At 41.0% G+C, this 13431-nt stretch overlaps 1 protein-coding gene across 1 annotated transcript in view; it reads left to right on the top strand.

Annotated features, from left to right (window-relative positions):
- The window catches only part of EPB41L2 (erythrocyte membrane protein band 4.1 like 2), a 166234-nt gene that overhangs the window by 112463 nt on the left and 40340 nt on the right, over positions 1–13431 (top strand). The window contains exons 10-11 of the mRNA XM_065400935.1: positions 987–1084; positions 7113–7285. Of these exons, the coding sequence (XP_065257007.1) occupies positions 987–1084; positions 7113–7285 (271 nt within the window). The remainder of the gene's footprint in view (positions 1–986; positions 1085–7112; positions 7286–13431) is intronic.

Below are 13431 nucleotides of genomic sequence, written 5' to 3'. Positions count from 1 at the left end.
TTTTATTCATTTCTTGCAGTTCTGTTCATAAACAGCTTGAAATGTTTTACAGAAAATAGTGGTCAACCTTTCTGCTGCTGTTCAAGAGTGAAAGCTGAAGTTCAGCCCACCAGCAAGATAATGTTTTCCAAACTTCCCCAGGTGTTCTGATGGAGAGTTCAAATGTGGGATTTATATCAGCACCTGTTTGGGAATAAGGGATCTCTGAATTCTCTTCATAGATGACCAGTCATACCAAATACTTAATGTGGTATTCTAATGAATGAATCCTCATCAACTAGCTAGCTCCTTTTATTTACTTACTTGAAGTCAATTAAAAATATAAGTAGCTTTTACATGAAATGCTGTGAACTGTAGCCATGCTAATGGAGATTGCTATATTTCAATAGATGATGTGATTAATATGAAAACTTAATTTGAAAAAGATTTCTCTCCCTCTTTACATGTCTTGTGATTCTTAGACCTAGATGTATTGTCCTCTTGTACTTGCATTTACATAACATTTTTGGCTTAGAAATTATGACAAACTTAATATGCTGTGTAGTTTGAACACTGCCTAGTACAGTATTTAGTGGACTAAGGGGAGAAAGTGTGCCTGGCTGCTGCTACAATTCTCAGCACAATTGGCTTTTTGCAGTATGGTGGGTTTTTTTGTTTTGTTTTGTTTTTGTTTTCTGTGTTTGTTTAATTCTGGGCAGTTCTGGGCAGCTAGTCATGAAACTTGCAAAGAAAACGAAGGCACTATGGTTTTCCCAAAGAAGAGTCATTAGTAAGTACTGATAGGAAGTGATAATGTGATTATTACCCTGCATGAGTAGTCCACCCGGTGCAATTATATTAGAAGTATGGAAATTTTGAGACATTTTGAGTCTCAAGAAAGGAGAATTAGTGCTTGTTGCGGTAATGGAAATGTCTGAACTCACTCAGCCTGCTAAGCTAGCCAGCTTTCAGGAAATGTGTTAATTTATTTTGTGGCTCCTTTCCAGCTGGAACAGTTTGAAAGCACCATTGGGTTCAAATTGCCAAACCATCGGGCTGCTAAAAGGTTATGGAAGGTTTGTGTGGAGCACCATACTTTCTACAGGTAAATACTCAGTCTTATCCCCCTTCTTCTAAAAGTCAAAACTATTTATTTTTCTCAGGAAAGTGTGTGTGGGAGACTATATTTTCTCCACTTGTTTTGCATCCAGTTCTGGCTCCCATTGAAACATGTGAACGATACAAATAGATCACTGATCCTAGACTATTACTTTTTAATATCTTAGGTAAAAGGTTAATTAAATTCAACTTTATAGCTCAATTCCTACTTGACCATCCAGATCTGCATGAGAAAGAGTATAGCGCTCTAAGATTTCAATTTGTGCAGCAGCTGAACACCTAAGAGGAAACCAAAACTTGCAAGAACCAAGCCACTGTCTGGATAGGAGGCCTTTCTAAGCATCAGGTCCCCTTATCACTGGGCACTATATGCAGTAGTAGTTGGGACCACGTGCTGCCATCTTTTCAGTGTGTACTGGCTAAAGCCGGGGTTCTCAAACTTTTGTATTGGTGACCCCGTTCACACAGCAAGCCTCTGAGTGCAACTCTCCTTATAAAGTAAAAACACTGTTTTTATATTTAACAATATTATAAATGCTGGAGGTGAAACAGGGTTTGGGGTTAAGGCTGACAGCTCGTGACCCCCCACGTAATAACCTAGTGACCCCCTGAGGGGTCCCGACCCCCAGTTTGAGAACCCCTGGGCTAAAGACTTCTCTAGTCATTGGGGCAGGGACTTGAACTTGGGTCTCTCTTGTTCTATGTGAGTGCCCTAACGAGCAGGCTATAGAGTAATTCTCATGTTCTTTCCTTGCCCAATGATTATCAATTGTCATTCATAATGGCAATTCCTAGTCATTAGAGCAGGGAATGAAAGTGAAAATGGCTCTATAGTTGGCTACTTGGAGCACTCACCTATGATGTCTGAGACCCAGGTTCAAGCCTCTGCTTCAATTACTATTTATAAAAAGTAGAACAGCTTCAATAGGAGAGAATGAGAATATCCCATAACCCAGTAGCGAGGCCACTCTCCTGCAATTTAGGACACCGAAGTTCAAAACCCTTTTCCTCATGAGGCAGAAGGGGGAATTGAAACTCGGTCTCCCATATCCTGGGTGAGTACCCAAATCATTGGGTCAAAGGTGATTGGGAGGAGAGCCTCCTCCCCCTCTCCTGCTTCTTTTCATGACTCTTGTCCTTAGCTTTTGTAGAAATGACCAAAATTGAAACAAAATTTCAAGTTCAGTCACAACAAAATATTTCATCTTGACCCAGAGCAAAAAAAATTAGACTTTTTGATTTTCAGGGATTTTTTTTTTTTTTTTTTGAAAAAAATTCTTTTCAGTTTGATCTGAAAATACCTTTTTCAATTTTTCAGAATTGCCAGCAAACCAAAAAATCTATTTGTCCAACTCTAGTTTGCATGCTAGTTATATACCCAACTACATTAAGAATATAACCACTGCATTTCCTGTGGGAATATATGCACTTGCTAATTGTATTGAGATATCTTGTTTGCCCTCCCATACTTTCAAGGAACGCTTTATTTTCAAATTTAATGTCAAATTTCTGCTGAAAACAGGAAATCTTGCTGTACATGATTAAATTGTATACTTGCATTTACACTGTAGCAGCCCAGAATCTGTTAAGTAAAAGGACAGCCTGTATTTTTGTGCAGTACTTGTCACAAGGAGTGAACAAGTTGCCCTTGTTAAATGCTTTCTTCAGAAAAAATATACACCAACAATTCACTGTGCTGTATTTCAGAAAATAAACCTGCTCACAAATAAATTTTAGTTGAGAGATATTGCAATTGTTGCTTAGCCTCCTATTAGTAACTCTCAAACAAACATGTTCCTCTAATATTTTTCAGCTCCTTCTACCTTTTGGAATATTTGAAAGTAGGTAATGTGAGATTACTCCAGATTGACAGTATACACTCTCATAAACCTTGCAGTGAACGTAAAAGCAGTTAAATAATAGAGCCATCTCGCTAGACAGCTTTTTGTGGCAGATGTATATTTTCTAATGGGAGTGATGTGGTTATAGTGGATCGCAAATTAAATCTGAGTCAACAGTGTAACACTGTTGTGAAAGAAGCAAGCATCATTCTGGGATGTATTAGCAGGAGTGTTGTGAGCAAGACACAAGATGTAATTATTCTACTCTACTCAGTGCTGATAAGGCCTCAACTGGAGTACTGTGTCCAGTTCTAGGCACCATACTTCGGGAAAGACGTGGACAAATTGGAGAAAGTCCAGAGGAGAGCAGTAAAAATTATTAAAAGTCAGAAAACCTGACTTATGAGGAAAGATTGAAAAAACTGGGTTTGTTTAGTCTGGAGAAGACTGAGTGGGGAACATAATGATATTCAAGTACGTAGAAGGTTGTTATAAAGAGAAGGGTGATAAATTATTCTCCTTATCCACTGAGGACAGGATAAGAAATAATGGGCTTAAATTGTAATGAAGGAAATTTAGGTTAGACATTAGGAAAAACCTTTTAACAATAAGTGTAGTTAAGCACTGGAACAAATTACTTGGGGAAGTTGTGGAATCTCCCTCATTGGAGGTTTTTAAGACGAGGTTAGACAAACACTTGTCTAGATAGTCCTGCCTCCGTGCAGGGGAGTGGAGTAGATGACATACTGAGCTCCCTTCCAGTTCTAAATTTCTGTGATTCTAATATTTGTGTGGTTTTGGGGCCATTATATTAATTGGCAGTAGAAATTGGAATTTCCCTTCTCTCAGCCATACCTCCTCCTCCTATTTTTTATTTTTAAAGAAAATCATGCTTTGCCATTTGCACTAAGTTTCAGCAGTGAATCACTAAATACATAATTTTGAAAGCAGTTCATAGTGTGTCACACCTGACACACTGTCTCAAGAAATTTAACATTTGACACTATAAATCTCACAAGCATATAAGGCATGGAAGGTTTTCTAATTAATAAAAATGCATTGTCAATATGCGATATGTGATTTTCCTCAAACTGAATGTGAAGGTGAGAAAATCGAATAATTTGGTGAGTGCAATCCATGACCAGAAGTGACCTGCAGCACAGCCTCTCTGCTGCATGGCTGGGATAAATCAGTGTTCTTGAAATGATTCATACTATTGAAATAGTTACTTTGAAATGTGCTTGATAATTTATATTTTGTCATTATTAAATTAGAATCTAGTCCAAAATAGGAAAGAATTCTTAATTGAGCTACATCTATAGTAGCTGATCAGTTTAGATTTTTAAAAGGTAATTCGCAACTGTAAATGTTTTCAGTGACATTTTATATTTATCAGAAAATCTTTCCACAGAAATAGCACAGAATTCAATTGGATTTCATTCCAACCAGAAATAGATTTTTCTAGTCAGGAATGGTATTATAACAAGTACTAAGCTTCAAATACTCTCACCATCATGTACTTCCACTGATGTCATCAGGCAGAAAATCCCCAGAACCTCTCATCAGGATTTTAAAATAATAAAATAAATAAATCCGGATCTGTTTTCTCTCATTGAATGCCAGAAATAAACAGTATCACAACTGTTACAGCCCAAAAAAATTTAATGTTTTTCCCTGCTCCTGCCACATGTTCTGTGCATACTGCATGACAGTGAATTGTGCATGTAATTCACACATACAGTTCAACTTCCAGGTTTAAGGAAAGCTCTTTTCCTAAGGTTAGTAATTCCTCATAGATAACTGAAGGCTTGTAATATAAGCTATGTATATTGGATGGTATCCCTCTTAGTTTAAAAGATGACTTACCAAACTTTATACATACACTATTAAATATGAAAATAAGCCAATCTGTGCCCTTCTTTTATAATATTTATGGACGTTCAAACCGTATAGAATTCCAGTTACATTTGCAGTAAGTAACAATCCACTTAAGAGCTGCTGTCAAACTGGGTATCTACTCTGCTCTTCGCAGGTAGTCTTAGTCTTCAGCTTTGAACCTTACACACAATCTTTCTGTATATGGTATACCCATGTATAAATTATCACATATAGTACTTGTGATGTTGTATTTGAAATTTTCATTTTTTTAGTGTCTTCCCAGAACTTTTTGCACTGATGTAACCATAGCTTTGTCAGTTATTACATGTAATTAAGCTTGAAATATAAAATATCCTTTAAAATACCCTTTATCAGGAAGTAATTAGTTCTCTTGTTTTTTCCTTATTAAAAGATTAAAAGTTTATCTCAGCAGGCTAGAGGATAAAAATGGCAGTTAATGCTGTAGCCTTGCCAACACTGGAAAACAAAGAACAGTAACAACCCTGGAAATATATTCTCTGCCTTCTTTCTCCTCATTCCAAAATAGACTTACTTTGGGAAACACTGTATTGTAAATGAGAATTTACAGAAGTTATTCAGACAGGATTGTGGTATAAGGCTGTCCTCACAATCAAAGAAGGGAAACTCAAGATGGTTAGTAGTTCTGCTGTATAAGCATCCTAAAATAGGAGGGTGTGCAAATTAACCTTTCATCAAGATGGCCACCATTTTTGCCTACTTACCTGAGGAAGGAATCCTTGCAATCGTAATTGAAGATCTTAAAAATATATTTTGAACTCAGATGCTTCCTGAGGAATTTGCAGAAGCTACAGGGAATGCTCAGATGCTTTATCTAAATTCACAGAGGACTTCTAAAGGTTTCAAATATTGCTGTAGGGGAGTCTCTAAAAGGGACCAGATTAGAAATGGCAGCAGTAAAAGCCTTTGTAGATAAATGTGGATTATGTGCTGCAAGATTCAGGAATTAATAGGCTCTCCAGTTTTTGTGACAGCATTGTTTCTCTGAATTCAGGTTATCCCAAACTTATTACAATGTGGACCACAGCTTAGTAGAGGAGATTGTCCACAAGAAAATTTCTTTTACTACTAGTCCTTGCATAATAGCCATATGGCATCTAAAGCAGTTGCTTTCATGAAAAAGTATTAAGGAACATACTTGTATAATTTTCAGCTGTCTCTAATGCATAAATATTTTGTTTTTTGAAAAAAATAGTCACATGATCTACTTCTTCTCTTTATCTCCCTCTCTGCTATTTTTTTTTTTTTGGATTCCCTGTTGCATTTATGGTCTGTTACAGCGTTCTTTGCCTATGCCTAGGCATCTGGTCCTCTCATCCCCCTGCTTCTCTTCCTTCCTTGCTATACCACCAGTTCCAGTCCTGTTGGTGGTCAGCTCCTGTTTCTTCTCCTCTAATATGTAACAGTGACAACTAGGCTGGCTGCTCCTCATTTCCAACTACTTCTACAAGTAATAGATCTCTCTCTTTTGCAATAAAGAGCCTGGATATCAAAAGAAGTAGCTAGAAACAACGAGACTCAGCATCACATGACCAGCCAGTTCTTTATAGACCACAGTTCTGGAACTGTCAGAGTTTGCAACATGAAAAATCTTAAAGTTGGTATAGGCATTGAATGCTAAAGCTGTGGGCACCAAACAAATAATGTAAGATCTATATCAGTTGAGATGCTTTGAGTAATTTTCCAGGGATTTAGCATGTTATCATTTTTTGTATGTTGCTGGACCATAACTGGCTTTTTCCCTCTGCCTTGCTCAAACAGAACTTTAAATCTTTTTCAGTTATCAGTATCTTAAATGAAAACACCAATCTTCTAATTTCTAGAGCATTGGTCATTTAGCCAGATGCTATTAACTGCTGTTAGTGTCACTAATTTCTATTGTTGAAATACAGTAGAACCTTGCTAATTCTCAGTGATATCTGGCAGACCAACAGCAAATTTCTGAATATCATGATTAGCAATTAAAGTAAAAAAAAAATAAAATTAAAAAGTAAGTGTAATCCACTGCAAAATTTATTAAATTCAGTTATTTTGATACTTGTCGCTTAATTTTCTTTGTACTTTTTTGCAAGATAAGACCAACTTCACAAACTTTTAACAATCGTATATGCTATGTTTATCTAAAGCTTGAATTTTATCATTAAACAATTTTCCTTTCCAAATTAACTCATAGTATGATGAGCAGTTATGAAGTGCTGCACTAAAGCATTTAAAACAACTAGAGAAATTACTTTTATTCTCATATTTGTTTTTTAGACTTGTATCACCAGAACAGCCTCCTAAGGCAAAATTTCTGACCTTGGGTTCCAAGTTCCGCTACAGTGGCCGTACTCAAGCACAGACACGGCAGGCTAGCAACCTTATAGACAGACCAGCTCCGTACTTTGAGCGCACCTCAAGCAAACGTGTCTCCAGGAGTCTTGATGGGGGTAAGAGATTCTGATAAAGAGATATCATGTATTACGTGATGGTTTCATTGCATCTTGCTGCTTTCTAAGTTCAGTTTATAACTTTAGAAAATACTAACATCTGCATGCCTAGAATGTTAATAATCAGACTTTATGAAATTTACAACTCAGTTCTACAAATTCATGTGTGTGTTGACTGCCAACTATATTACACCTATTCCCAGGTGCTTTTTTTTTTTTTTTTTAAATATATATGGAGATACACCTATCTCAGAACTGGAAGGGACCCCGAAAGGTCATTGAGTCCAGCCCCCTGCCTTCACTAGCAGGACCAAGTACTGATTTTTGCCCCAGATCCCTAAGTGGCCCCCTCAAGGATTGAACTCACAACCCTGGGTTTAGCAGGCCAATGCTCAAACCACTGAGTTATTCTCCCCGTCCCTTCCCTTCCCTTCCCTTCCCTTTCCTTTCTATTCTACATTCTACAAAATGTAAAAGCATTTTCTGCAATTCCTAATGTGTTGCTGTTTTTGTGTTTTCTTTGGGGGGGAATAACCTTTTTAGCAGTGATACTGTTGCTGTGCTAACGTGAGCTGTAAATCTTTTTCAAAAAGCTTTGTAGAGTAAATACAAATTTTGCTAAGCCAGACCTTTTTTTAAAGGTTTACTACACACATTACAAGTAATTATTGTGGATATTTAAAAATAACATTGGTATGAAATGTTAAGCATGGAATTAGACTAAAACACAGGACTTCTGGGAGCCAGCAGGGGAAAATGGATGCCTAGATCTGGAGTTCCTGCTCAGGCCCACAAAAATACAGCAACATCCACTATATTAAGGCCACAGTTTTTTGTCTCTGGGTGGTTCATTCTGTTTTTTAACATCCTCCCCGGGTTCCCCACAAATCACAAAGAAACAGAAGATCTCTTTCAGCCCTGTGCAGGGCAGCATGGCAGGACTCAAGGAGGAGTGCCTAGTAGGCCTGGATCAAGTCTACAAAATTCGAAAGCAGATATCCAAAGAACAGATCCTGCTTTAAGGAAATATCAAGGATATCTCTGAAATTAAAGCCGCGACTGCACCACAACAGCTGAGTTTGCAGAGGCTATCCTCCTCCACTGGGGAGGCAGAAACTAGAATCTCTACTTTAGAAGACAATATGGGCTCTATTAGGATCACTAGAGACAAACAACGTCTGATCCAAAAGCTACATGATGAAATCAATGACCTGGAAGGACAGTCCAGAAGATTTGAGAGTGGCTGGGTACCCTGAGGAAGTAGACAAAAATTCTACTGGCTTGTCCTTTTCTAAGGTACTTTCCTTACACCTTGATACAGACCTGGTCCTAGAAAGAGCCCGTTGCTCCCCAGCCCCCAAACCCTCAACTAATGCTAAGCCCCTCTGGCTTCTCTTCTCTGTCTAAACTCATGAATTCCCCTAGATATATCTCACCCTACCCATAGCCCTGAGTTTTGGGGGGCACAGCATAAAACGTTTGCTGGGACACTTCCCCCTGTGAGTACCTGGGGCTAATTTACTTACATGTGTTTCTTGGAACATAAAAGGAATTGGTCACCCTATGAAGGGGGGGGGGGGGGAGGTGTCTCTCAGTTAGGAAACTTGAAAGCTGATAGTATATTTCTCCACGAAGCACACCTCATTGAGTCTGAGGCTGAAAAGCTTAAAGGCTGGATTGGTGATGGCATTTGTAGTAATTACTCAGCCAAGTCTAGGGGGGTGGAGGTGTCAATCCTGTTCCATAAAAAACTGAGCACACAAATCCTATCAACTGACAAAGACATGGAGGGAAGATCTGTAATTGTTAAAGTTTGCATCTCCATTGTTACATATATTCTTGTAACCCCCAACAAAGATGATCCCTCTTTTTTCAATCAATTATTTTCAAGATTGACTCCTTCCCTTCCCCCCCACCCCCCGAAAATATGACTGTAGTAAGGGACTTTAGTGCAGTGTAAAAAGCTTGTGAAAGAAGAAATACAATTTTCCTTTAAGACCAACAACAGCCCTTCGGTTTCACGGTTGAACTTGTAAGACACTTTCAAGTCATATTTAAGGAACAGGATAATATCTTACTTCTCTCACAAAAGAGCCAGGCAGACTGAGTTGATGAATGTAATGAAAAAGCCTAATGAGGCAGACCTCAGCTATGCTGATTCTCCCTCTTCAGATAAACTCCAATCTCTGATATGAAATTAATAAGATAACCTTAGCTCAGGCTGAATTTGCTTTGTTTAGATTAAAACAGATGTACTGGGAATCTATTACTGCATAGATATTAATTCACTAAAAGCTAAAATCCCCTCAAATTGCTCAAGTCAGGGTCAGATACCAATAAAAAATGTGTTAATGAACAATTATCCAAATGTAACCAAAGCTTGTACTTAGAGGAAGACCCCCTGACAATCACTTACTTGAGGAATACGCCCAAAATCTGCAGCTCCCCCAGCAAATAGAACAGTAAATTTGGCTTGATTTCCCCATTACATACCTCTGCAATTTGTCTTCTGTAAGTGACATGAAATCGGGTAAAGCCCCGGGCCTAGATGGCTTGCCAGCTGAAACAGTTTGAACAAACTAGTCTTGGTGCCTTCAGTCATGAAAAACACCCTTGACTGGTGTAAGGACCCTCCGTGTTTTTGTGCAGGGGTCTCCTTTGCTCAACCATCTCCAACATCAGTAATAACAACAGATGCATACCTTTTGGGTTAGGGAGCCTACAACAAGGAGGTTTCTCCAGGGACTGGAGAACCCCTTCCCAGAAGTCAGATACCCTACACTGGCATAGAATCTCAACTTGGTGCTCAGATGCTATATAAGCCCCCCCCCCCCCCCTTTGAACCTCTGGCTACCTGCTCCCTTCTATACTTGTCTATGAAAACAGCCTATCTTGTAGCCATTATTTCTGTTTGAAGAGTTGTAGAAATGGGGCTCTAATGGCATATATGCCCTTCAAAGCCTTTTTTAAGGATAAGGTCATCTTGTGACCACATCCCAAGTTCTTACCAAAGGTATCCTTGGACTTCCACATAAATCAACCTATCCTTTTTCCTGTTTTCTTCCCTAAGTCACACCAAGATAAAGGAGATGCGGCATTACATACACTTGATGTCAGGAGGGCATTAGCCATTTACCTAGACAGGACTAAGCCCTTTGGAAAATCTCCCAGCTTGTTTCTCTCCATTGTGGACAGAACTAAGGGATCTCCAGTTTCCAAGCGAAGACACTCTAGATGGATATCTGACTGCATTACCTACTGCTATCAGTCTCATGATCTTCAACCTCCTTCCAGAGTATTAACTCACTTCATGAGATCCTTCTCTACTTCAGTAGTCTTTCTTAAGGATGTTCCCATCACAAAAATATGTAGAGCCATGACTTGGACCTCCATTCATACATTTTGTGAACTCTATGCACTTACTCACACCTCAGCTTCTGATGCCATGTTTGGCTCTACTGTACTATCTTCAATATTAGACTCAACTCTGAAGCCCCACCCCTCCGTAGAGGGTACTACTCAGTAGTCACCTAGATAGGAGCACCTATAGGATACTAATCGAAGAAGAAGAGAAGGTTACTCACCCTGTGCAGTAACTGTGGTTTTTCAAGATGTCCCCCTATGAGTGCTCCACTACCAATCCTCCTCCCTTCTGATTCAGAGTTCTTTACAGTGGAGCTCTGCAGTAGAGAAGGAATTGAGGGCAATTCAGATGCGCAGCTCTATATAGCCACGGTGCTGGACAAGAGGCTGCAGGAGGCATGTGCACAGCCGAACAGACACTGCTACCTAAAATCTCCGATCTGAGGTGCACGGGATGCAAGCACACATAGAATGGAGCATCCATAAGGACACCTAACATTCTCTTAGTTGTTGTATAGGCTTTAATGGCTGCCATGAATATGCACAAGAATGTCCGTCCTTTTCCATATCTAAAATTCCTCATCCTAATACTGTTGGGGTGGCCTTATCCTATAGGTTAGTATATTAATTATCCCAAGCTTATAAGCATATACATCAATTGGTTACTATAGCAATATGTGGTTGGGCATCTGCTGATGTTCCTATCTAAAAAATACCCTAAACAAGTACCAGCTGGCTTGTTGCAATTACCTATCAGCAGTTTTATACTTAGTTTCAGCAAAATCAGATATTGCAAAACTCTGTCTTATGCCATCTTGTGACTTAGGGTGACTGCTGGTTAACTCACTTCTGCTAACTATACTGAAGAACTATGGTAAAGCTGCTTGGCCTCATTCTTATGCTCAGAATTTAAGCTTAGACCTATACGTTTCTTGTATTACTGACTCATTACGTATATCTTTATCATGTGGTAACCCAGGGGTAGGCTACACTCTCTCACGCGCGCTCGCTCTCTCTTCTCCCCCCACCCCTTTCCTCTCTGTCCTATCATTCATTTGCTATCCCCTTTACCTACCTTTCAGGCTTTTCTTTGGCCTTCTGTACTCTGTGCTACTTTTTCTTTTCTGCTTCTCCTTTTTTTTTCTGAAAAGGAGTAATTCTGGAGATTAGTTTATGATCTTACTTTACTAAGAACCCCAAACTGGGGCTGAATAACAAAATGACCATTACTACATAATTGTACAGGAAAATCTCTTTCGCCAGTTAATAATTGTACTTGTTATTTTTGCTGCTCATTGAGTGACCCCATTTTATTCACTATACACTGTCTATCCCAGGGGTGGGCAAACTTTTTGGTCCAAGGGCCACATCAGGGAATAGAAATTGTATGGCGGGCCATGAATGCTCACAAAATTAGGGTTGGGGTGCAGCCTCTGGGGTGGAGCTGGGGATGAGGAGCTTGGGGTGTAGGAGGGTGCTCTGGGATGGGACCGAGGGGTTCGGAGGGCGGGAGGGGGATCAGGGGGTTGGGGTGTGGGGAGAGGCTCAGGGGGTGCAGGCTCCGAGCAGCGCTTACCTCAAGCGGCTCCCGGAAGCAGTGGCATGTCCCTTCTCCGGCTCCTACGTGGAGGCGCGGCCAGGCGGCTCTGCTCGCTGCCCCATCCACAGGTATCGCCCCTGCAGCTCCCATTGGAGCATGTAGGAGCTGGAGAGGGGCCATGCCGCAGCTTTCAGGAGCTGTATGGTGCGACCCCCGGCCCAGCGCCCCGTCCGGAGCGCTGGAGCGGGGCCGAGTCACTTGTGCGGCTCCCGGCCAGAGCGGGGCTGAGCTGCATGTAGTTTCCCCACCCCTGGTCTATCCTGTCAGCTAAAACACTAAATATGCTATGATACACCGGTGCAAATGAGGCAGTGGCTGTAGTGAAGCTTTACTTCATTCAGTATATACATTAAAAGATCTTATAGAATCAGCATATAGATCAGGGGTGGGCAAACTACGGCCCACGGGATTGCCACCCCCATGGCGCCGCAGGCCCCGCACCGCTCCCAGAAGCAGCTGGCACTGTGGCCCCTGGGGGCGGGGACGGGGGCAGAGGGCTCTCTGCGCTGCCCTCGCCTCCAGGCCCCACACCCTGCAGCTCCCATTGGCCTGGAACAGGGAACCGCAGCCAATGGGAGCTTCGGGGGAGGTACCCACAGGCGAGGGCAGCGCGTGGAGCCCTCTGCCCCTCACCCCCCAGGGGCCACAGGGACGTGGTGCCGGCCACTTCCGGGAGCGGCGCAGTGCGGGGTCAGGGCAGGCAGGGATCCTGCCTGAGCCCCGCTGCGCGCCGCTGCCACCCCAGAGCTGCTCCAGGTAAGCAGTGCCAGGCCAGAGCCCACATCCCGAACCCCTCCTGCCCCCTGCCATCCCCTTCCACACCCCCACACCCTGCCCTGAGCCCCCTCCTGCACCCCAACCCCCTGCCCCAGCCCTACATTCATGGCCCCACCCAGACGTGGCCCTTGGGCCAAAAAGTTTGCCCACCCGATATAGATCATATTCCATATGTATTTGTATATTGATTGAAAAATTCTACTCAACATTCATATGAATGCATAAAAAATTGATGCATATGTACAGTATTTTTAAATATGACTTGTTCAGATCAAAATCTATTTTCAACAAACCACTGTAATAGTAAAGGTTTGAGGAAGTTATACTAATCTAAAGATCTATTAGAATGGAAATACTTGGCCTTAAGTGTCGTTATATGTTGGGTACACAATACTTCACATTTTTG

Source organism: Emys orbicularis, chromosome 3, assembly GCF_028017835.1.
Source record: "Emys orbicularis isolate rEmyOrb1 chromosome 3, rEmyOrb1.hap1, whole genome shotgun sequence".
NCBI classification, from domain to species: domain Eukaryota; kingdom Metazoa; phylum Chordata; order Testudines; family Emydidae; genus Emys; species Emys orbicularis.
This window is presented reverse-complemented; position numbering and strand designations above follow the sequence as displayed.